We start from the raw sequence: 25,714 nt of genomic DNA, 5'->3' as shown, positions 1-25,714 counted from the left end.
TCTGTGAGCAAGTTGTGTTGGTTATCACCAGGTAACCCACGGGGGTATTGGGTGGAACAGTATCTTCTCACAACCACAACCACACTAGCGGTGTTTAAAGCCACAGCTGTTCCCCCTACAAAGAAATGACATTGTTTAAAACAGACAGGGAAAGAATGATTAGAATTGGTTTGGTTTGAGTTTGGGGTAAAGTCAGACAACTCGAGGCCGAGCTAAATTTGCCACTTGGCACTTTTATTTCAAAATAACTTCAGGTATAAAACATGATACAAAAAAAACAAATAAAATAAATACAATCAGTTTTTTAGCAGCTGAGAGAGGTTCTCGAGGCACTTCAACAGGTAGGCGCTCGTAGGCTCCTGTCTCTTTTCTGCATCTGTGGTTTATGTGAAGTAAAGAAAAAGGCACGATCGTAAACAACAGGACATGAAAAACCTAATGATCAGATGTTCGGCGCCGTGACAGGTGCTGATGCGTGCTCGTCATCAAAGTGAATAAATGCATACCCTTCTTAGAGATGGTATGTGCCTCCTCAATTTTCAATCGAACAGAGGGACACTTCAAAGTAGTCTTGGCCTTTGAGGGGAAATGAGAAAGACAGATTAGGAAGAAACCAGGAGGGTTTTCTTTTTTTTTTTCTAATTCATTTAGGAGATAAAAAGGCCGATCGTCTCCTCTGTGTGTGAGACGACAATGAAGCTTTCAAACAGACTTATACGAGACAGAGTGAAGACACCCTCGGATTTTATTTGACATTTATTGCCAGTGAACTCAAATACTAGCCGGTGAATTTACTGTCGCTGAAATAAAGTTTAAGTGCGTGGATGCATTTGTGTGTGTGTGTTTGTACCCTTTGGTTGTTATGGAGCAAAGCCCAAAGTGCAGAGGCTCCCATACACCGAGTCTCCGTGTCTTTACTGTCCAGACAGCATAGTAACACCTTCAAGGCATTGCCTGGAGGAAAGATATGCAGATAATCATCAGAGGTGAGGTGAAAAAAAAGCAATCAGATATATATATATTTTTTTTATTCAAAATGACAAGAAGGATTCTAGTTATGGTAACACAGGTAATATCTGAATCTGAATGACACAACACATGGATATATTCTGGTGCAAACAACCGCTGAATCAAACCCAGAAAAACATGTCTGACAGTGTTTTACCACACCGTAAATATCTGGGTCATTTCCAGATATCACACAGCATCTGTTTTGCATTCTCACCCATTCTCACAGACCGGAGACGGTGGCAACGCAATCACGTAGCTCACAATCACCGATTGAGATCGCACTGCATGCAAGACGCACAGGAAACTTGATCTTTCCACAGGAAACAATAGTAATGTCACAAGGTAGATTTCACCCACCTGGTCCTACGACTCCCACCTACAGTCTCGCTTGGGTGGGTGAGGGGTCGTCTGTGACTTCCTTTCCGTGTCTCAGAGCTATAAATCTCTGTATGCCTGCTGCATTCTTCCTACCTCACTAAATTTCAAATGTAACTTTCTCTACAGCATAGCAGAGACTAAACTTAAAGGTGAAATGTGTATAAAAAAATAAGAATAGTTGAACACATGAAAAGAAGGTTTTAAAAACTTTCAACAGAATTGGAAGAAGTAACAGTTACGACGTTATGAGGTATTGTATTGTGTTGTGTTGCAGAGATATCTTCTGAAGTTAGCACGCTTACCAGCTAGCCCGTCCTGGCTCAACATCCCTGTACTGGCGGTGTAAACAACAACACTCCCTCTGGTCCACAATGCACCCAGTCTGGACCACTAGATGCACGGCTAACTGAGCTTACTAGCTAACGGCAGCTACAGTTAGGAGTTACTCTTGTGATTTGCTGCCCCTGAATTCTGCAGGTGACCAATTCCTACATATTGTACCTTTAAGCAGTATGCAGCCTTTCTATCGTGAAACATTTTTTACTGCATTGGCAAAAATGTGCACATTATCTGTGGCAGAACCAGAACAACACGGGCATCCCACTGCATGTGTTTTTTCTGGCCACAGGGTGAATTTTAGTCCAGTACTCACTCCTTGTTTGTCTCGAGTTTAGAGCTCCTGACAAAACATATCTGGGACTCTCAGCTTCCCAGATGACTTTGTTCACCAAGCATTTTATTTTTACTCGCCTCCCTCTGCTGTTTCATGCTCAGCAGACACAGACAGAGTACAGTCTGCTTGTCTGAGTTTGTAAGCCAGAAAAGGCTACAGTCTAATATGGAAGGATTTTCCGCTGGTCAGGCAGTACTGGCTACCCTTCAAGTTAAAGGAACAGTTCAACATTGATAGAAAAGACTCTTATTTACTGGCACGTTATAAAACAGGAAGATTGATGCCACTCTCCCTTCTGGGCATTAAGTGTGCAGCTGAAGAAAGAGGTTGACCTGTTAGCTTAGCATAGGGACTAGGCGCAAGGAGAAACAGCATAGCCTGCCTGTCTCCCTGCTTCACATCTTTATGCTAAGCTAACCAATGAACTCCTGAACTCCGACAGCAAGAATGCAAATGTATTTCACAAAATGTTGAACTATTCCTTCAATATAAAATGCATTGTATATCTATATACTATAGTATACTATACTATACTACTATAAATATTTGGGTGATTTGAGTGGCTGCTAATGTCTTGAACAAAGCCACAGCCACAAAGCTACTTTTTTTTTTACAGAAGCAAAATGAGAGAAAGTGTGGATTTGGTGGAGTGAGAACAAGAAGATCATAAATCATAACCTACAGTCATAAAGTTGCATAGTGCACCTTTAACTTCTCCAGTTTTCTCCTTTCATACCGTTGGCAATGACGTGCGGCTTGTTGGCATGGCAGAAGCAGAGGTTGTGGAGGGTGAGCAGAGCGTGGCGCCGGTGTTGTGCCAAGTCTGCCAGCAGCTCCAGAGCTCCGGCCACCCTAAGGATACTCTGCTGGCCGTCCTCCGCGAATGACAGATTGACCAGCAGCCTCAGCCACAGGCCCAGAAGACTCCCGCTACCTGCAGACGCGGCCTTAACGCCACCCGCTTTGGGCATCGGCACTGACGGGAAGGCTTGCAGGAAATTATTCTGAGAAGGAAGCAGATGAGAGAGTTTTATTCCAAAACTTTTTACAGTCACGTGAAGAGATCATCAAGAGCTGCTCCCCAGTTTAGCAGCGAGGTGTAAGTGTGAGAGTGAGATTTTGGACATGTTAAGTGTGAGAGAGGCATGTCATTTATAGCCAGAGCTATGATTGAGGTTTTTTTTACACCAACACTGCATATCTTACAAAGTTCCATTTATTTAACTTGTAAATTTATTTTTCACAGCCAATTAAAATGAACTCAAAGAAAGTGTTGAACTGGCTCATCTGTTTATTTTAAAACATTCTTATTCAGGGAAAAACATGGCTCAAAATAAAATTCTTCATTTGGAATTTTGATTAAACAGATCATCACGAAGTCGCATATTAATGTCTTCAAGTGTTTGTTGTCCACGATGCTGAGCGCACTGTGTGCCAGGCTTGTACCTTTTGCAGGAGGCCTCTGCACTCGCGGGACATGGCGAGGTTAGCCAAGAGAGAGAAGGCGAGCTTCTGGATAGGGCTGTTGTCTGGGGCAACCCCTGAGGCCAGCTTCATGACAGAGTGCATCAGGGAGTTGCTAACGGTGCATTTAGATCCTGGTGCAACAGCAAGGCCTCCGCCACAGAGACAACTACATGCTGGGAGAGGAAAAAAAAACAAAACAACCACAGGAACTTTTTCAGATTAACCTGATCTGATCAAAAATTCAAGACAGGTTTCAGAAATATTGCAGCTGTGCGCGAGTCGATTAATCACCTACACACGACATACACTGTGACATGTGTGTACAGGAGTACAGCAATTAAAGCTCCGAAAATCAAGGTTCTATTTTGACCATCCATTCCAGCCTTAATTCCGTGTCTTTAATGGTAAGAGCAATAATCAATGCCTGATGGAGAGCCCACAAGCTTTCTCCCTGTCCCTGAGGCAGCCAATCAAGGGTAGCGCTGACTGACATGCTTCCATATTGTTTGAACAGCTAGTATTGACTTCCTACCTAATAATATACCATTTTAATGTTTGTATCAGGCAAATGTCTCTCCCTGGAAAACTATTATGCAAAGCCTTTGGTTGCAATTACCAACTACCAAAAAAAAAAGTGGCAACTACGTCAATTTCCCTTCCACGTTTTCACTGCTACCTTGCACCCAGGCAGATTGACACATTGCATACACACAGAAACACTCAGCAGCTCCAGAGCACACACACGAGTGGAGTAAGTCACTCAGGTGAACTTAGTCATTGATCCCTGAATGCCAGGTAGCTGAGTTAAGGTAGGTCAAACACTGTCACCACAAAAGCCTTGACAATAGACAGTACAAGATGAGGTAGAAAGAAGGGAAACAGGGCAGGGTAGAGGAAAGCAGTATGGCAAAAAATTTGTTATTTGGTTCTATGTTTTGGATTTGAAGTTTTTTGCTATTGGAGTTAGAAATTATGTTAAAAATAGATTTTTAGCAACAAAACAGTCTTTATCAAGAGTCTGTGCCACAAAGTTATTATAAATTAGTCATCAAATACATTTCTACACTTTCAGCTTTTTAAAATCTTCAGATATGTCTGGAAGAAATTAGAAATGTCCCACTAATTTTGCTCATGCTAGTTTATCCAGATAAAAACCTCTACCCACCAATACAGAAAATTACATCTACTCTGAAAAACCTTGATGTCCCACCCACATTTTAAATCTTCCCTACGCCCACATTCTTATAAAAGCTCCGTATTGGACTGTAGATAAGCGTGCAGCTAGCAGCTATATTAGCCACTTCTATCACTTGGAAAAGTCCAATACAAACGCAGTAACAGTCAGCAAAATGCTCTTCTTCTTCCTCTTCTTGGCACTGGTTGCTTTTTTCTGTTTATCTTTAATCCAGCTAGCTGTCCAGCCGGCGGCAACCAGTAGCCGCAAAAATAAAGACTGGCCCGCCTGACTGCACGGCTGTCTGCACACTGTACCAAAACATCAGTGCACGGCTGCATGCACAACCTGTGAAGACGCTGAATGAAGACATTTGTCATCTTAAAAAACAGTGTTCACAATGAATACAGAGTTCTGAAAGAACTAGGTCGCACATGTAGAATTCAAGACATCACTGAAAGTTTCTTTTTTTTTTTTTAAATCTATTTTAACTGGCTTTTAATCTTTATTCATCATGAAAGCTCTCTGACTGATGATGAAACGCACCATCTTCTGACTCTGTGAGGGAGGAAAATGATTCAGCCTCAGGCTATGGCTACAATTTATTCTACTACAAGGCCTTACAGAAATGTAAACAGAAATAGATGACATACAAATAAAACCTCTCTCTTTCTGCGCCACACTCACATCAGCATAACTGTCATGACTAATTGCTACAGCTGCAGATTACATACAAAGCACAGAAATGAACAAGCTTAAGACGGAAAGCACTGACGAGACATAGTCTGACAGTGATTGATGTTACTTATTGGAGAACATGACAGCTTGTTGGTTATACTAATCCAGGGATGGTAACATACAGCAACAGGCGTATGCTGATGTTAGCCTGAGGTGATCTCAATACCTGTCAAGAAAGCCGCTCCATTACAGAATTGACAAGGGAACTCTGCTTTATAATGGATCTACTTCACTGATGTGAGACAGGCGTTCCCACTGCTGCTGCTAATCTCAATATTTTTTTTTCCATACAAGATTGATCATTCCATAGAAATGTGTGTGTGTGTGGGGGGGGTTACTTTCTGTCTGTCTGCAGAAGCAAGTTTCAGAGGCTGCTACAAAAATATCTGTGGAAATCTGTGTGGCACAGATGAATACAACAATCTGACTTGAACTAGCTGTGCAAACAAAGCCGTGGATGAAGGAGGAAGACTGGAGATGAAACATTCAGGAGAAATGTGGCAGTCTCAGGAGACAAAGTGGTAGCCTGAGGGTGGATGGTGTAATACTAAGCCTGGCTGCATGCAGCCTGAACACAACCTGCTGTTCGGTTAACCTTTAGGGAAATACTGTGCCCGACTTCACTGATTTCTGGTGCTTTCACAGCTTGAGCATATGAGGGGTCTAAAGCGAGTGAGTTTAGATCAGAGTACAGGCACCCACCAAGGAACGGGTGCCAATCAAACAGAGAGAGACACACACAGAAATGCTCATAAGTGTTGCACATGAAACTTCCTTCCCTTCGCTGATGAAACTGATTTCTATTGCACAACTACACGTGCGTACACACACACACATACAAACACATCAAAGGAACCACAGCCGTTTATCAAAGTAAAATTTCCTCACTGTTTCCTCCCCATGAATTTTTCCTTTCCACTTCTTAAAAAGCTTATGCTGTTCTGATTCCCACATACACGATTCTAACATTTGCATGACTGAATAACACAGAGAGATGCTCTGTCCTTCCCCACATCGTCTCCTCCTGGTCTGAAACCAGTTGCCATACATACAGCGGGGCAGCCATGCAGCCTGATCCCTGCGTCCTGACACTGTGCCCATTGTGGCTGGCAGGCGAGCAGGCGTTGCTCTTATACAGTGAGACACAATGTTGTTCAGTGGTCACTGGAGAAGACAATGGGCTCCTCAGTGCAAAGTGTGTGTGACTCAGTCAGATTGCTAACCGCAGACAGAGGCGATGGGCAGGCACGGGCCAGGCACAGTGCCTGCACAAACACATAAGACACACAGACAGGCGCGTACACACAAACAAACCTGTGGTGCAGTTGGCCGTATAAACGCACAGAAGCTCCAGCGCCGCCTCCATGGTGGGGTCGTCCAATAGGAGCCAAGGCCAAAGAGCATAGAGTGACTGTGTTAGGCGAGCATCTGTTGCCACCACCTACACATATACACACACATACACATGCATAAGAAAAGGCCCACATACAGGCATGCACATGATTTATACAATAGCAACAACACAGATGGCAGTAATCAACACAAAATGTTTCAGTTTTTTTCCTAAACGTGCAAGAGAGGCACCGGGAGGAGAGTAAACACTGCAGCACAGCCCTCCCTGTCTATTTAGTCCAAGGTAACCACCAGTGACAGAAAGGCCACTAAGAAAATGAAAATCAGCTAATATCCTCTATAAGTTATGCCATTACAGTGTGTAAGAAGCTAAACTTGCTGAGATGTTAGCAGGACCGTACGCATTTAGCTGAATCTCATTTACAGGCACAGCACTGGTACACCGAGGTTCCATTAAAAACCAATTAGCAGTGGGGAATTAAAAGGCAGACGCAGAGGCTCACTTTGCATTCATCGTTGCGGTAAAGAGCACTCCGCAGGATCTCCACATTCAGCTTGACTTCCTTTAAATAGCCTTCTTCCTGGTAATATAGAAAGACAACAAAAACACCAAAATGTTTAAATGTTCAAAGTGAAAACTCCTCTTTTACTGCACTGATATTCATAATATTTATCCAAAAACTGACTTCAGACTGTTATTGTATTCAATGGAAAAAAAAACACAGAAAAGTGGCAAAGAAACGCCAAGACTGGAAATTTCCAGCCGGTGTCTGCTCACCTTTTTGCGGTGAGAAGCCTTGCCGGGTCGGACCGACTCCAGGTGAAGCTGGGAGTGAGTTTGCTTCAGTTGCTCTACACAGCTGTCAATCAGACCAGCTGGAAATAAACAAAGTTCAGAACGGGACATCAAATTGTTAACTTCACATTATATGACAAGTTCTAAAAAGATATTCACCGTAAGTGTGTCACAAATTGAGCATGAACTCCCGTAGACCTATCCAGTCAAGAATGAGGTTACATTTTTTTCAGGTTAATGTGTAGAAGTTATCTCATGTGTCTTATGGGGAACCACCAGACAACAAGCTAGGGATTTTTTTTTTATTTCAAAGAGTACCTAAAAGGTGACTGACTCTGACTCTAGCCTGAGGTTTGGGGAATTACCTTTGGCTGCATGGTTTTGAGCTGTGGGGCTGCAGGCTAGCAGCGTCATCAGAGCTCTGGCTGTGAGCTTCTTTAAAGGGTCCTGAAGGGTCCTCGTCTCAAAACTCTGGCATCAGAAATCACAACAGAAACACATTATGAAAGACTTATGTATTGGTTAAACAATTACCAAAATGATCACAGAACTGGAAGAAAAAAACTGTTTCGACATTATCGACATATATGTATTGTTTTGCTGAGATATTTACTTAACTTAGCATGCAAGCCAGGTAGCTCTGTCCCTCCTCGGCCTCTGCCGGAGTAAACGCTAACCCTGGTCCCCGAGCTCACAGTGTGGACCACTAGCTGCATGGCTTACTAAGCTAACTAGCTAATTGTTAGCTACAGTTAGGTGCAGTAAGGAGTTGCTTTGGTAATATTTTGCATCGAAAAAGGTTCAATAGTTAGATGGCAGAACCTGCCATTAAGTTCCCATTTTGGCCCTCCAAAGGAAAAAGTTTGGCCACCCTTGATCAATACTGACTACAACCTCCACGTACCTGCAGTAACAGTTCACACAGCTGGCTGGCTGAGGGACCGATCATGATGTCAGACAAAGCAGAAGCATGTGCAGAGTGTGAGGTGGTGTCCTCTGCACCCTGACTCTTTGTCTCCTCTGTGAAAACTGTACGGAGAAACTGCAGAGCCACGGTGTGAAGACGAGGGCCTGCAAACCTCTCATTCACACACACTGATAATGTCCCTGCAGACAAAGTGGGAACATAAGAAGAGTTAGAGCCGCTTTCTTTTAACAAATGATGCAGCAATAATCTCTGAATCATGGCGAGACAAAAAGGCAGATCCTTGACAGCAAGATATTTGTCCCTGACTGAGGAAGTATGCACCGGGGGAGGACACACTTATCATTTTAATGTATATGTAGACACCTAGATACCATAAACATACACACACATACATAAATACACGCACAAACGCTCGGCATTCATCTTTTACTGGACTCATCAGATTTCCCTGCTGTGCCATTAATCACAAAGGAAGATGAGTAGGGGGAGTAGAGGTAGTGTAAGGACAGGATGCAATTATCCTATCCTAGCATCTGTTCAGGGAGCGTAGTGCACTCAGTAATGATACAATGAACATGTTAATATGCTAGAATTTCTTTCTTTGGACCAGAATTAAAGCTGCACTATTGCACCTAAAACACTTATCCTAGTTAGTTAGTGCGGGGGTTCTCAAAGGGAGGCCCGCAGGCCAGTGGCAGCCGTCAGAGGCATTTCTCTTCAGGCATTTAAATTTCCTCTTGTTACAAGTACTTCGCTATTTTTATACCACCGTTTCAGGGGACCATTTAAAATGGAACACTAAATGTTTCCGAAAAAGACAATTATCTATTATAAATTGTGAGAAAAGATCCATAATAGATGATTACAGAGGGTATTCTGCAGCCTCAACCACAACAATTAATAATTACTTTTACTCACTTGAACACGCACAAGCACACACACACGCACACACACAAGCACACATACACACGCACACACAGAAGAGGACAGAGTATCTGTGTACCTGCAAATGTCCGCCAGCGTCTCCCCAGCGCAGCAGAGACAGATGGGTACGCCGCTGAGCTGTCCCTCCTCACCAGAGTAGCCAGGAGCATAAACACGTCTGCCCAGCACACACAAACCACATCCCGGGTACCTGCATCTGAGGAGGGAAAGAGTGAGTCACAAATTTTATGACACAAGACAGCCACAAAGCCACACACAGATCACACTGTAGCACACACTGCAGGATAAATGTAGGAACAGGACTTGCATTTGGAGCGTTGTTGGTAGCTGACATACGTGATAGTATATATGGAATATGGAAGACATTTAGACATTTTCTTAGGATCATTAAAAAACAACTTTATTTGCTAAAAATGATTACTTCTATTTGAATTGAACATCAGGTTCGGACCTAATCCTTTGGTATCCAGCGTGAGCACCACCACCAGCGAAGTCAACAGCTGTTTCAGGAAGTCCATCTGGCCAATCAGCTCATGGCTCACCGTGACACAGGACTGCAGCAGTTTGGAGAAGCTGGACAGGAACTGAAGTAGGATGACGAGCTAGAGCCACGCACGCACATGCACGCATAAAGACAGACCACACATACGTGCACACAGATCGCACAAGTTCACTGAGCAGGTAAGGTTACAGAAAAGATGGAAACGGATGTATATCAAAAGGTTATCCGTTTTTAAAAAAAGCTAATTTCCCGAGCTGCAAAAACAATGGTGTGCTTTGAGTTGAAGCTTGTTGAGTATTCCACCCACACCGAAAAATCCGGAGGAGCCCTTAGACAACCTAGCGCTGCACTGAAGTTGGCACTGTGCTCCACCAACCCACGTGTTTTTTGTGTGTGTGTGTGGTAAGTCATAATAACCAGAAAAAAGTTTAAAAACTCTTCAGAACTGTCGATCACAGTGTTCCTCACCTGGCCCTTGATGTCTTCCCTCTCTCCTGGTAGGACGTTGGGTGTTTTCAGCTCAGTCAGACATTTCTCGATGGGCCCGATATTCACCAGACTGAGGAGGAAGAAAAGAAAGATGATGAGAAATGTGTGTTTTTGCAAAGAAACAAGCCAGAGGGGATTAGGGCTACAATTAACATTAATTCCTTGCTGAATAAAAAATAAGCATATTTATTTAGATAATCTTTAATCATGATAGAACATTTTAAAAAAATATGTTGATTTCATGACTTTCATTTACACAGCAAAACCTCCCTGCAACCAGAAAATGTCTGATACTTTTACTGACACCTAAAGCAATAAATCAGTCATCAAAATAAAGAATTACTTCTCCATCATTCAACTCTTCCTTTATTCAACTACAAACAAAACATTTTAGCAAAATAAATAAATAATCATCAGTAATGTGGATATAGTGACTAAGTGAGTAAAAAGACAAGTATCCGAACGAGTAGAACGGTCAGGTAAGTTCCGAAAATGACATCACTTTACTGAAATGCAGCCTTCAAAACCAGGAAAAAACCCATTTATGCTATATCATGATTTAACAATATCCAAGATCTAAGACGATATATAGTCTCATATCACGGTAACGATATAATATCTTTATATTGCCCAGCCGTAGTGTGATCACACAGCATGTGACCTCTTACCCGGCCAGTCCCTGGAGGAGCTGGTTGTGGCGGAGGGCGGTGAGGGTGAAATCTGGCAGGATGGCCAGCAGGTTGGTCAGCAGACCGCAGTGGGCCGCCATGAGGTCGGGTGTTACCATGACAACAGGTTCCGCTGCCGAGGGCTCGCCCTGTCGGGAGTCTTGGGAGGCAACCGAGTCGCTGGTGTCCGTGTCACTCTGGCCTGTGAGACACATCAATAGGCGGCTAATAGAGACGCCTCACCAACGGTTCACGCACTGTTTGAATCACGTCTGTCAGAGACTAGAAATGCCGTGACTGCATGATCGAAAACATCAAACTGAGGTTAATACCAGAGAACAAAGTTGTACTTATTAAACTGTGGATGCAAGATAGAAATATAAATACACAAATGTGGGGTATGATTTTTAGTTTATAACCATCATTGACCGCAATGAGGTTCTGAAGGAAAATAATGTGAAGGTTTATATGGTATGATAAAGTGTTGCTATTACTCTGAATGCACGTGTGCACACACAGACACTCTGTTTCTCTCCGCAGTACCTTGAGCCATCAGTCTGCTGGCAGGGGTATCTTCTGTGATGTTCACTGGGGAGGGTCCCTTCGGGGTGTGTAATCCTGAACCTCTTATCTGAAATGGACAACATGAGGATGTGATAATGGATGAAAATGTATTTCCAACATTTGTTTGTGTTTGCATGTCTGAGGGTGCAAGAGCATTGCTGACCACAGTGCTGGATGTGGAGAGGGAGCTGGAAGGCCTGCTGGAGTTGATGGTGGGTGCCGGCGGGTCGCTTCTCCAAAACCACAGAGAGTTCTCAGAATCTAGCCAAGCACATAGACTTAATAACATAAACTTGGACTGGAAAAACACTGCTAGAATGTAAGAATAACTTTAGACTCGCAAGAAAAATGAAACCTACCCAGTGAATTGCTCTCCTGAGGTGCACTGGTGGCGTCAGCACGAGGTTGCAGGTGGAACGTGTACCTGCCTTGGTAACAGCTGGAGGCTGAGAGAGCCACATGCTGGAAGTACTGACAGTGGTAGAGCAGAGCCTGGAGGGCTGGGAGACCCACCAAGGACACACCAGACACCTCATCGTGGACACATGGGTGCTGGAAGAAGAGAGAGTTACTTAGGGGAAGGGTGCAGAGATGTGTGCACATTTACTGATGAGAACAGGGCAAAAAGATGCACAAAATTCCTTTTTCTAGATAATGTTGCTTTAATATTAAACTGATTTTGCCAAGTTTAGTCACATCACATCTACTTCCAAAATAATAATCAAAATGATGAAAAATATATACACAATTTCAACACTCACTTTTTGCAGTATTGATACTGTAGTGCCCACATAGCCCCACCTTCTCCAGATGTAAATATCGTAGATGATGTTGTGCTTATTATATTTATCTTTTCATAAAAAAACAATGTTGTGGCAATTTCCCCCCCATGGCCCTGAATATTGATATTAACAAGAGCCTGTTTTATTTACTGTTTTGATTATGTGGTTTATCTTATTACCTTTCTTAATAATCAAAAATCTTCTTTGAAAGAGTGTTATCATATCAGTGGCATACAATGGTTTTCAAATGACAATAATAATGTTTAAAGCAAATATTTCTGTGACAATATATGGTCCAACAAGACTAGTCCATGACATGCCTGTTACTCCGTTTTATTTTTAAATTTTTGACAGGCTGCTAAACTTTTTTTCTGGCAATTACAACTAGATCAGATTTAACAAGCAGCATGCCAAGCTTTTAAAAAGATAAGAATAAATCATATCTATCTTTTTCACCTCTGACATACAGCTCCCTTCACGAGCCATGACACCCCAAATTAAGATGCTGTTGGTGTTTTGACAGAGACCTAAACGTAATTATTTTTGGATGCGAGTGCTGGAGGCGTGCGCCCCAGTAGAGCTTGAATTCTAGCTACACCCATGGCCTGAACCCTGCAGGGCTGAACGAGAGGGGAGAGGAGAGAGCTGAGGGATGTGAGGGAGGAATGGAGAGGGGATAGACACGGGAGAAAACTAAAAGAGAGGGAGAGAGAGAGAGAAAGAAAGAGAGAAAACAGTTCATGGTCCATAAAAGCATTTTAACTGGCTGGCAGAGCTGCTGACCTGCCAGTGGGAGTCCTTGGCCTCCTCTGCGTTGGCAGGCATGGGCATCACCAGCAAGTTCTGCAGGATAAATGCAGCCTGGACACACAAACCAAAAAAGGAGACGTGCTGGGTCAAGTTAAGACTGCATCAGCAACAGTGCCATCTGCCTGTCTTTGGCTGGTAATACATTAAAGTCCAGTTCCATTTCTTGACAACACATGAAATAAAAGTAACATACGCCTTTTGCTTACAATTTCAGAACAAAACAACATATATTTTGACACAGGACTCCTCAGAGGATGGCATTCGTTTCCAGCGTAGCAATAAAGAAAGAACCTTTCTGGGTGGTTGCAGACAACAGAGCAGAGTTGCAGTTGGAACATCGTACCTCTCTGCGGACCATGCTGCTCTCCTGCTGATCCAGGAGGATGTTGAGCAACGTGCCCCACAGCCCGCCGCTGATGTTCTGACAGCTGCCGCACAGAGCCTGGCACCCACTGGGCACCGAGGACAGAGCTGTGCCTAAGCCCAAACTGGCACACCTCACCTGACATGAGAGGGGAGACACAGATTTGGTAAAAGAAAAGTGTTGCAGGTGTTTAAATATCCTCAAACTGTGAAATCTCCAAAAACTGTGAGGCCGCTCATGTTTCGAATGATATTGGGCTGTGCTGAGTAGCATTTACATGGATGATAGTGAAAACAGTCTACCTTGTCAAGGGAGACTCATAGACTGATGTGTATGGGAGCTTATTTTTGGAGACAGACAGAATTTGGTGCGACTGGCTGTCATGTGGTTCTTTTTGTCTGTGAGTTGTTACGCAACTCTTACGGGTTTGTCCCAAAAGTCGAGCTTCAGGAACTTCATGTTATGACAGCAGTTGTTGTACAGAAGTGTAAGCTGAAGAATGAACAGTAAACAGCTAAATATTGAAGCCTGGAGTGCACACACAATATACTTTGAATATGCTGGAATGCATGTTTAAATTAGAATGAGTTCTGCAGTCGTACCTCTTGATCTCTGTCGACCCAGAGTGGGATGAGCCAGGCCAAACCAAGCTGAGATGCGCTAGCCTCCTCTGCAGCTGCCTCGTTCCCCAAAGACCACTGGGAGATGAAGTCCTGATGCAGACAAAATGGAAAGAAAAACATGCGTTTGGTTGCATTCCAAAATATTTCACCAAAGCATCCTCTCAGCGGTATGAAACACAGTTGACACTTGCCTCGCCCTTGTTCTCTGCCATCATCTCGTGGGACAGGTGAAGCAGAGAGATGACAGCATTCTTGGTCACACCTTTCCCCATGAAAGACAAAGAGTTGCCTCCCCACTCGACATAGAATGAGGAGATCACCTGTGTAGAGGACACAGATTATATTTGGAATTAAAAAGCACTGCAGCGTTTCCAATCCAGAGTTTCTCATCCTGCAAAGACACAGCCGACACAGTTTTGGAAAGGAAATGTAATCAAAGGAGAAAGATCTTGATTTGAATTAAATGATGTTATTGTGCTTTAAATAAATACACAAAATATCTTAAAAGACATCACAATTTCATACTGTTTTACCTACATTTGGTGGACCCTTCCACCTTTCTAGCTTCAAACAGTGTTCTGGTGACCTTATTTTCCTCTAAGAACAGCTTGCATATTCAGTTATGGAAATAAATAATGATTTCTGAGTTTCTAATATAACCTCAATAATACTGTAAATATTAAAAGATTTAAAAGGTTTTAAACTGTATTCTCCAGAACTACATGCTACTTTAAGTAAGTGGTGTTGTCACATGTTGCTGCAGGTTTTCTGTTTGTTGTTATTTTAACACCAAAGCAAAAGAAAGCTGAACAAAGACTGCTTGCTTCTGAGACGGTGATTACTGTATGCTTGTCATGCAACTCACTGCTTCTGAAGCTAAATACAGCTGAGACTAATTATTTTGCTTTGATGTGCCATCAGGATGTGGGACTGCACTGAAGAGCAGGTGAAGAGAGAGCAGCCCAAGGCCTGCTGAGCTTTAGGGCCCTACAGTGCCAGGAGTATCAGGTGAGAGGTGGGTCAGAGGGGTTGAGGAGACGGGGGTGAAAGACTTGGACGGGACTCAGTGAGACGGAAGCAGCCACTAGAGATCTCGAATGAAAAAAGGAATTAACCTTCAGTCCTCATCTAATCTTAATTCATGTCCACATTAAACCAAACTAAACGAACAAGAATATTCGATTCTTGTGTAAACAGGATAGTGTATTCCACCGGGGTCATTCATCCCCAATCAAAAATAAAAGTTTGGACACCTCTGTGCTGAGGACTGCTGCACAAGCTGGTCCGCACTGTGTTAACGCTATTGTTTTTATGGACTGTTGAACAACTGAACAGATGGAATAGGCAAGGTTGATTAATCTCATCAGCATCTTCACAGTGTGGCATATCTAATCAATGAGATTTTTTTTACCTATTGCAATTCATGTCCCGTAACCACATTCTGCCTAATTTTAATTAATTCCTCAGAAAGTACTGTGCTTTTCCTTTTATTCATTTCTGTCGGCAGTATCAGCTCTGAGTCTCGCTCATGCACATGCAACACATGAACATATGCACACACACACACACACACACGCACACACACACACACACACACACACACACACACACACACACACACACACACACACACACACACACACACACACACACACACACACACACCTCTAATAGCCCGCTGAGATACTTGGAGCAGAGGGAGGCTGGCTCCAGGTCAGGGCAGTGGGAGCTCCAGCCAGGCTGGGCAGTCAGGCTGACCATGCCCTGCAGTGTCCTCTCCAGGCTGGGAAGGCCATAGAAGCGCGGGGCGTCAGACACCCGCAGGCTCTGAAGCAAGCGGACTGCCAGCTGGCTCTTGAAGGGGCCTGCTAATGCCAGACATAGCCTGGACAGACAGGGAAGGACAGAGTGAGAAAGAGTGAGGAACCAGACAGACAGGAGGGCAGGAAAGAAAGGAAAAAGGAAAATACAATGTTGACAATTAGCATACCATATGCTTTAGCAGTTATATGTTTGACATTTATTTACATGTTCTAAGTGACTCAGCTAGCTGGACTTCCCTCTAAAATGAGCTACATATTCCTGATAGAGGGGGGAGAACACTTCAGTATCTTTTTTCCTCCGGATGACATTAATCAATTCTCTAACCCTAAAGGAAGTCTGAATAGAATTATATAAACATGTACTCACTTTCCCATACACTAACAGAGTAAGACCTGCAGTTCGTTAATTCATTTTTAAAGAAGAAGTCATGAGGAAATAATGTGGAACAACACCGGCAGAAATATGGTCTTGGAAGGTCAACTGTGCCTCTGTGGCCCTCAGCTGTTCCTGCAGTCAATGCAGAATTGAGCTCTTCACTGTATGTTTGATAAGTAAATTCCTACCTATTCTAGTATCATAATGCAGGAAATGAAATTATCTTTCAAAATGTTGCGCCTATCATCTGTCTTTTTACAGTGTTTTAGTGCGAAATCATCCAACCTGTCGGTGGTGCACGCCAGCCGCTGCAGCAGGAGGTTAAAGAAGCTGGTGAGTTCTCTCTGGAGTCTCTGGCTGACGTGGCTCTTCAGTTCCTCCGACTCCCCCGGGCTCTGAGTTGAGGTCTGGGTCTCTACTCCGAGCAGCAAATTAAGGAGGGACTCTGTCTCCTGGATGATTGACAGATGAGTTGCTTTTTAAATTTTAAGTAGTTACTTTGGATGTTGCGCATTTTAACAGGAACTTCTTCATCTACAGGCTTGTATAGGTGACAGAGACTGAGAAAGACTAGGAAGATCATTTTTCACACCATAATCCGCTCACAGGTGGCAAATAAAAAGTGATTAATACATGTAAATTGCTGCAAATTGTTACATAGAGCCCGTTTAATGGGACAATGGACATTAGATTGTCTCTTCTTACTCAATTTTCCTTGTTTGTTTTGACAACTTATGAACGTCTTCACCAGCTTTGTCTTCTTTTGATACCTTCTTGTACAGTACATATACATGGTTTAATAGTACATCCCCTTGTTCAGACAGATTATTAATATTTACAATGTTAATAAGGTAATAATAGAAAATCAGAAATATTATTATTTTCCATAAATGAATAAACAAGCCATTCTCAGAGGAAAATAAGGTCCTCAGAACACTGTTTGAGGCTAGGAAGGTGGAAGGGTCCGCCAAATAAAAACAAAGTAAAACCGAATGAAACTGTGTTGTCCTTTAAGGTCGGTTCATTTATTCAGTTTATTCAGTAATGAAAACAAAGAGAGTTTGTTTATTTAGTTTGTTTGGGCATTAAAAAAAAATCAGCCAGTGAAGATCTTTACCTTCTGATTAAAGTTCCTTTCGCAAAACTACAAGGCGCTCCTTTAACTTAAGTGGATTAATGAGTATTAACCATAAACCAAGATTTATCTGCCCACTTTTCTAAATTCAATTAAACTGACCCATAGAGGGAAGATGTAGAGCAAGCCGACATGTGAATTCGCAAGCACCTCCTTCTCAACACCGCCCACCTTTCCCTGGAAAAACTCAGATCTAGGAGTGCCTAACGTGCAAAAATTTTTATTGAGCGGTACACACGGAGCAGATAGTTTATGTGAGTGTAGAGAGCGACAGATGTTCCCGAAACAGCTCAGTAATTACAGAAAAGTCGGAGCAGTGCAGAGCTGCTCACCCCTACCAGGCATTCAATCTGAGTCTGCTTTAGCTGCCAGGGGAGGGCTTATTGTTTACACACGCATTAATGAGAAAGCCAAGGTGAGACTGATTAAATCCTAAAAGTAGCTTTCCCCACTAAAACAGTGCGGTTATTCTTTTCCTCGGGCGAAAATATCACTCCAACTCTGTGTTGAGAGCTCAGGAAATAATCTGTGCCGCAGGTCTGAGGTGGAACGCTATGATACCATTTTTCTGTCGTTATGAGAGAGCAATATGTTTGGCTTGTCTGACGGTGTGCGATTTATTCAATCTTTGATTACAGGTAAATAACTCTCTGTGTTGGAGAGGAGAGAGCCTAACCAGATTACTAGCTAACAGAGGTGCACACACATATTTTACAAGCTACAGTAGAGTACACTGTAGTCTACGCTGTAACTTAAACCAATACTCAAAAAATACTCAACTATCCCTTTAAGCCAAAACCTTAAAGAACTACTGTAGTGAAGTTTACTTTGGTGCTTGCCAAGAAAGTGTAAATTATTTGTACCTGGTTGAGAAGGAGCTCCAGTATCCAGCGCAGGTCCTTGTCCTCGGGGTCAGATGAAGACTCGGTGTGTATCTGTTTGAAGTAGGCATTCAGAAATGCAACAATGCCCACTAGCAACCTCTCGTCCTCTACAGAGGCTGGACACACCTGGAGAAACCTGCAGGGAGGAAGAGACAGAGGAAGAGGAGGAAGAAAATGTGCTTTAAAATAAAGTGCTCAATACTCAATACTACTTATTTTTCTAGTGAGTACAGAGATGATTGGACAGGAAAGATGTCAATGTACAAACCAATGAAAGGTGTCAGACATATGCTGCCGCAGTAGAATACAGGTGGTGATAAACTGATTGCATCAACTGAAATAACTGACACACCTGAATGTACATGATGTTTGCGCTTTCTTTCTCCATCATGACTGAAACATCACATTTGAATCATTTAAATGTTCAAAGGCCAAGCTTTAGGATAAGATTAGGAAGCAAAGACAAGCAAAGACATTTTTTAAAGATAATAACTGTAATAAAGATTAAGAAAAAACAATTCTCCTTCGAGCAAATGAAAACTTACATAAGGACGATTGGTGCCATGCAGAAAAACAAAACAAACTCGCTCAAACTTTTTGTTAAAGGAGTCATCACCCGGAAATCGCAATTTCTCTCGTTAAATCATGCATATTGTTGTTGGACCTCTGTTGAAACTTGCCTGAAAAGCTGGAGTTTGAAAGTGGCTTATTTTTTTCGCTTTGGCTCTTTTTCCGAACAGGAATAGCGCACAGTAGTGCGCGTTCCTAAAGCACGAGATTTTGACTCTGCTCCTGTGGTGACGTTACCACAGGAGGCTACTTGCATATTAAGCATCGGCTCACAGCCGTCCTCAGCCAGAGTGAGCACGCCGAATCTGCTTATTTCTCTGTCATTTTCACGCCATACATCGTGACCGCCAGCATTAAAACTCAGGTCTTACATGTAAAACACGAGTGTGAAAAGTAAGAAGGAAAAAAAAAGAATTTACCATTCAGAGACGTCCTGCTGTAAACATGTCTCTTCACCGTCTCTGCCTCTTCACTCTCCCGTTCGGGTTCCGACTCCGGCTCGTACATAAATGCCTGAACTCCGTAAGGTTCGTCATTTAGTGTGTGCGCCATGACAGGGGGCTGTTTATGTTTTGGAGTCCGTGTGTGCATGCAGGCTCGCCCCCCATTCCAGCTCTGTCCTTCCTGCGGCCAATCAACGCGCGCCTCATTACATATTAATACAATGCACATCCGGACCGGTCAAAACCTCGCGCATAATCTCGCGTGAGAAAGTCGCGGTATGAAAAAGGGTCAGAACAAGCTCAATGTTTGATTTTTTTTAATTATTTTTTTTTCTAATAAGTTTTAAGAATTGATCCAAAGCGATCCAAGAGGGACTGGATATGTGAAAAACCAGGTGATGACTCCTTTAAGGATATCAAAAGAGCATCATACTTCCTGAGGGGGGGGCAGAAAAGGCTTTCAACACTCTTAAATCATGTAAATTCTTCAAAATATGACAAAAAGAAAAAAGCCATATTCTGCCCACTGAGCCATTTGGTTCACAGCGAGAACTGTTTTGTTCGACAGCAGCAGTAATACTAATGTCATTAAATCTTTCTGAAATTTGCTTAATTCAAAAAACTTAGCGAGACATATCTGCTCACTCGGTTATTAGCATGTGTGTGTGAATCTGTACCTGGTCAATGCTGCCTGCCAACTGAGGGAGGAGAGGGTGTCTCTGCAGCTGTGGGTGGGGATGTGAGGGAAGGCCAGTCTGTCAATCAGTAAATAGAGGCTGAGCCTGGAGAGGGCAGAGGTCACCGAGCTGTGTCCTGCCGCCGTGGCGATGGCCCGGATGCAGTCCTGCAGCGCGGCGGGAAGATGCGCCGCCTGCAGCGTCAGAACCTGTGCTTCTGACAGCTTTAAGTCGGGATGAAATCTGCGGGGAGCAAAAATGCAAATGGTTAAGAGAAACGTATTCGAAATCAGATTGCATGACTATTGATGTGCTGACAAGAGTGTTGCATAAGTAGCATCTTCAGAGGCATACTAATGGCTGCATTAACAAACATATTTGATCACCAATCTGGAGGGACGAGACATTTATGAGTCATCTGAAGAGATATTTTCTGAGATCTGCTCGGAACCGAGTCAAGCAGCAGCAGCAGAGGAAGGCAACGTACCAGCAATATTCAAGAAAGTTGTCAAAATTATGTCAAAACAGTGCAGAGAAAAAAGATTTTAAACTTGGAAAAAAAAGAACAATATCATCAGATCAAAAGTTGCAAACTTTGATTAAGATACCACTCAAACGTCACTGACTAATCCATCTTGAACAAGCACTCTTCTCCCAATCATAGCGCTGTATGAAATGTAGTTTCAAGGTGGATTGATCCATCTATGGTGTGCTTTAAACTTCTTTGCTGTAATCAAGCTGGTTTAAGCTGTTTGAGAGACAATCTCATCTGTTTGAATTAGGTCACATTAGAGGTAAATGAAGACAGATGAAACACAAGATGGCAAGCCTCAGAAACTAATTCTTTACCGCAATTCTCCACTACAGAGAACATTGAATGGGAGTGATATGTAGCAGGATGCTTCTTTAAACGTCCTTCCTTAACACCATATTGTGCTGCTCTAGTTTTTATATAAATATTCTGTGTATACATGTTATAGAAGAATTGCACTCTCAAGGTTTTAACTCGCCCATATCATTGCATACATTGCAGCCACAAAATGTAAGTATTCAGGCCTCTAATATATTGTATATGAACAAAGAACTCCAAATTATTAGTCTGTTCTTCGACAGTGAAGCGTAGAAAAAAAAGAAACCTTGGTCTCAAATCTTACATTAAACGATAAAAATGAGATTCTAGTAATGATCTAAGAAGATGCTTAAACCCCGCTTAAGAGAAAGATTCTAACTCAGTATCGTCGGTACAGGCGCCATGCAGCTCTTCCAGGAGGTTGTCTATCCCAGAATGCCACGCAGTGTTCCAGGCCTCCTGCAGGGCTCGGCGAACAGGTGCCAGGGTCAGGAGGTCAGAGGACGGCGGCAGGACACAGCAGTATGGACTGACGGCGTGATGGGTCGCTGCCTGGAATGGGATGTTGTACCTAGGGTTGCAATGGTATGACATTATCACAGTAAAATAACCGTCTAGAAAAATATCACAATGTCATGGGATCACAGTTAAAGTTATTATATAATTATTAACATTATCAATAATATTATTATTAGTTATACTGACAAGTAAAGGAATAAAAACATCATTTCTTTGGGTTAAACAAACACTTAACTGTAATTTCACAAACTATTATGTCCTGGCAGACATAAAACTTCATATAAACTTAAAATATATGTTTTTAATTACACTTATACATTAGAATTCAATACCATAGATAAGCAAATGCACATGGTATGATAACTGCTATTTTTCATACCACGGTATACCTTAAAACTGATATATCGCTGCAACCTTAGGGGGAAAATCTGTGAAAAATTGCTTGTGAAGTGCTGTTGATCAGAGAAAATAAAATACAAATGTTTACTGGTTACAGATCAGTTTACCTGCGTACTACCGACAGCGGCAGAGAGAACGGTGCGAGGGTCACATCTGCATTGGTTTTGTCCGACCTGATGTGACACAAACAAACAGGTATAGTACAACGACATAGTGAACATTTATTCAAGAAGCATGGAGAGCTCAAAGGGAGGACAAATAAGCTCACCATATTTCAATGCTGGCAATCTCATCGAACAGCAGTAAACTCATCAGGATGGCAATCTCACTTCCACTGCTTTTGTTCTCCTTCAGTATCAAGGATGCTATAATGAAGACACGACATGAGCAAATTGCATAAGAACCACACCCTGCACTCAACCTCATGAATACATTCATAAGCATTTTAAATTCCATTAGAGCGACAAACACTTAAAGGCTCATTTCAAAATCAAAGTTTGGAAACCTCCAACGAGCCTGCCAGCACACATCAGGCTTTGATTACATTATGAAATTATAATAACTCTGCAATTTGGTTAAAACTGAGCTGGACAAACATGACATTTGTAATCTATAAAACCACTTGATAACACCCCAAAACTTTACTAAACCATACTACTTCAAGTAAATCATATCTATGAATATACAGTAATCACAATTTTGATGTTAAAATCTAAATCAACGTCCTCCTTTACAATGGGTGACAGACAATTAAGCTACAAATTATGCAACAAAAATGTAAAACCTCTGCAGACAAAGCCCTGAACAATGCACTGATGTTGAGCTGAGCTCCAAAGCAACAGGTTGCATCATACTAATGTGCCACTTACTGCAGTGTGACAACATGGTTGAAAGCTATGCAACGACGGATGACTTGTCATCTCTTTTTTGAGAACGCGCCCCCGGGCTACACAACACGACGCGTATAGCTGTTACTTAATGAGTTGTCTTGTGAACGTACCCCTGAGCAGTGTGAGGAGCAGGAGGTTGCGCTGTGCCAGGCTGTGCCTCAGAGACGGATCTGCATACACCAGCTTCCTCAGGATACATACACAAGGCTCCAGCAGGCAATCAAATCTCTGGGGAGATCAGCAACATACGCAGTCAGTGTTTAATTGCAGGGAAAACACAAACAAACACACATATTCGCTTTCTTTCTCCTCCTGCCAAGAAGTCTCTCACACACAAATGCACACTGTCTCTTAACTGTCTCGTCACATAAACTAAACCCAAATGCTATGACTGCACAGGTCGCCGGCAATGCAGGGGGGGGGGACAAACGCAACCTGAAGGCTTCCCTTTTAAACACACTTGTTAACTGAGACAAGTTGTTCTCTGTGGCCGTGTTCCTCCACCGCCAAGTAGCCAGACATGCTGGACGATTACCCCTGTTAGCAACCTCTGATTCAAGGCCTGGGAATGATCAGCAGACTGCAGTAACCAGAGGGCAAAATTCACTGCTGACTAGGGCCTGTCCGACACTATTAATACAGGCCATTTCATCCTTCCATCACGCACGCCTCAGTGGGTTCCCTCCACATCCGCTGGCAACACATGCACTCACATGAGCACATTTAAACGAGGACAGTTAGACAAATGGGAGCACATGGAGCTGCATTTATGAGATGCAGGGTTTGTTGTATTTGGCTTTCAACAGCAATTCCTTGAGCACACATTTATTCATCACTCCGCCAAAGCAGGTTTGTTTTTACCTTGTTGCCGTTTACACTCTCCATAATGAAAGAAATGACTTTGTCAGTTATTCCGAGATTCTTCAGCACTGGGTGCATTGTTGTGTCTGCAGGGAAGTGGGAGAACAATTCAATATACTTACAATAAACATTTGCATAATCCTCAAATATTTGCTTTCCCGTGCTTGCCTAAAACATATGGTGGTGGGAAGGCACCAACTCTGCTGCACTCAATTCAAATTGTAGTTTGCACAAGGGGAGAGCGCTCACTTATCACACAAAGTTTTTAAGCTCTTCTTTTTTTTTCCATTTTTTATTAACTGCAGAAATGTTCATCTCAAACCTGTTTTGGACTTTCAACCTGCTTTTTATGCGGTTTATTATTCAGGCACTTTGTTGTGGAAGATTAAACTCAATGTCATTCTCAAAACAAATATATGAGGGATGTGAACTGTTAGCGAGTCCATTCTGCTGATTTGCAATTTCTTGCCGGGAACAATGAAAATTAGAGTTTGACTGTTTTTTTATAGCATTAGAGAGTGTGGAGGCTGCAAACTTAATTGTGTTGTACTTGTACAAAGACAATACAAACTTTCTACTCAATTATATCAAAACATGCCTCAAAGTGAGCATTTTGATCTGAAAGGTGATTATACCACAGTCTGGCTGAATACACGACTCTGATTGGCTGCAGTTTGTCAATGAACTCCTAATTTACTGACATCTATGAAAGTACAGAAGCAGTCAAACTGTCTGGTCACTGTTCCACGTATATTAATATACTAAAGTCTGTACCTAAAGAACAGTAGTGGCATCAGCTGGCTGCAGACACATTGGGGTTAGAAATACATTTTATGAAAAAAAAAAATAATATAGTGTCCTTCAGTGCGTCATCCTTTAAACATAACAGGATGGCGCCTCTTACACACAAGCTGAAAGAAGTAGTCACTGTCCATCATCTCACATCTCATTCGCTATTCAGGTCGACAGCCAACCGTTAACTTCCTTAGACGATGACATGGCTAGCTAACTAGACAGTCTTCTTGTTCAACATCCTTTTAAATTATATCTACTGTTCATCAACTGTACGCACTTTTATTGACTTTGAATCTTGCTCGCATCGTGTTAGCTTTCGGGCTAAGTGCATCTAATGTTCTTCCTTATTACTGGAATAGTAATCAACGATTGAATTGTTAATTAATGAGAAGAAATGAATTATCTTCATTTTTCTTTCTTTGGCATGATGACCATGACCATGGTATAAGCAGGTAAATGCCCGATGGCCTCCACGTCATCCATTAATTCTTGATAATAAACACCACGTTGTGCATTATCCCTTACCTAATACACAGAAGCAGACTTAAAGGAAGGTTTTAAAGTAGTAGAATGCACGTACCAAGATTCAGCATGAAAGTGGATTAAAATAATACAGTTGAGTTTTTTTCAGAAAAGTCAATCTTAGCATCTTTAACAGATAACTCACCTTGCAGCACTACAGACAGCTGCTCTGCTGCCGACCTTCTCAGGGAGATGTCAACAGTGTCCGAGGACAGGATGCAAAACAGCTTCTCCACAGACTCCACCTAGCCATCATTAAACACACATTAAATAAGTGCTAATATATATCCAGTAAGTGGATTTAAGTGTTTGTTGATGAGTATGTGGATCTATACCTTAAGGACAGACTTGTTGCTGGTGTCCAGCGTGATGTCTAAAGGGTTTCTGACGCAGTAGAGATTAGCGAGGGAGGAGATCACTTGTTGATCCAGTGTTGGTCTGGCTGTGGTGGCATCATCATCGCTGGTTAGGTGGGGCAGGATTTGTTGCACTGCTGCTATTCTCACACTGTTAATAATAAGCAGGAAATATGCAAACTGAAGTTTGGATATTTAATTCATAATCACAGTTTTAATTACAGATTAGAAAGTACATGCAAAAGATCTATTCAGATGCTAAAGCAAGCCCTTTGTCTACTTTTTTTTTTTTTTTTTTTAACATGACATCTAATTGGTGATTGGTCAGTGGAAAAAATGGCTGGCATGG

At 42.4% G+C, this 25,714-nt stretch overlaps 1 protein-coding gene across 1 annotated transcript in view; it reads right to left on the bottom strand.

The window, feature by feature from the left end:
• Positions 1-213: 213 nt before the first annotated feature.
• The window catches only part of rttn (rotatin), a 37,235-nt gene continuing 11,734 nt past the window's right edge, over positions 214-25,714 (bottom strand). Inside the window, exons 18-49 of the mRNA XM_030398496.1 lie at positions 25,345-25,516; positions 25,155-25,254; positions 23,693-23,778; positions 22,942-23,059; positions 22,210-22,306; positions 22,049-22,114; positions 21,403-21,594; positions 20,174-20,416; positions 18,463-18,619; positions 16,750-16,916; positions 15,931-16,150; positions 14,457-14,585; positions 14,245-14,355; positions 13,622-13,780; positions 13,252-13,329; positions 12,046-12,238; positions 11,850-11,947; positions 11,666-11,753; positions 11,123-11,324; positions 10,434-10,524; positions 9,915-10,065; positions 9,522-9,659; positions 8,495-8,697; positions 7,956-8,061; positions 7,573-7,670; positions 7,298-7,375; positions 6,756-6,882; positions 3,509-3,702; positions 2,799-3,066; positions 851-954; positions 507-576; positions 214-376 (exon numbers count right to left, since the gene is read on the bottom strand). Of these exons, the coding sequence (XP_030254356.1) occupies positions 297-376; positions 507-576; positions 851-954; positions 2,799-3,066; positions 3,509-3,702; positions 6,756-6,882; positions 7,298-7,375; positions 7,573-7,670; positions 7,956-8,061; positions 8,495-8,697; positions 9,522-9,659; positions 9,915-10,065; positions 10,434-10,524; positions 11,123-11,324; positions 11,666-11,753; positions 11,850-11,947; positions 12,046-12,238; positions 13,252-13,329; positions 13,622-13,780; positions 14,245-14,355; positions 14,457-14,585; positions 15,931-16,150; positions 16,750-16,916; positions 18,463-18,619; positions 20,174-20,416; positions 21,403-21,594; positions 22,049-22,114; positions 22,210-22,306; positions 22,942-23,059; positions 23,693-23,778; positions 25,155-25,254; positions 25,345-25,516 (4,384 nt within the window). The 3' untranslated portion in view covers positions 214-296. The remainder of the gene's footprint in view (positions 377-506; positions 577-850; positions 955-2,798; positions 3,067-3,508; positions 3,703-6,755; positions 6,883-7,297; positions 7,376-7,572; positions 7,671-7,955; positions 8,062-8,494; positions 8,698-9,521; positions 9,660-9,914; positions 10,066-10,433; positions 10,525-11,122; positions 11,325-11,665; positions 11,754-11,849; positions 11,948-12,045; positions 12,239-13,251; positions 13,330-13,621; positions 13,781-14,244; positions 14,356-14,456; positions 14,586-15,930; positions 16,151-16,749; positions 16,917-18,462; positions 18,620-20,173; positions 20,417-21,402; positions 21,595-22,048; positions 22,115-22,209; positions 22,307-22,941; positions 23,060-23,692; positions 23,779-25,154; positions 25,255-25,344; positions 25,517-25,714) is intronic.

This window comes from Sparus aurata, chromosome 19 (genome assembly GCF_900880675.1).
Source record: "Sparus aurata chromosome 19, fSpaAur1.1, whole genome shotgun sequence".
NCBI lineage: Eukaryota > Metazoa > Chordata > Actinopteri > Spariformes > Sparidae > Sparus > Sparus aurata.
Note: the sequence above shows the minus strand (reverse complement) of the source record. Positions and strands in the feature narration are given on the sequence as shown.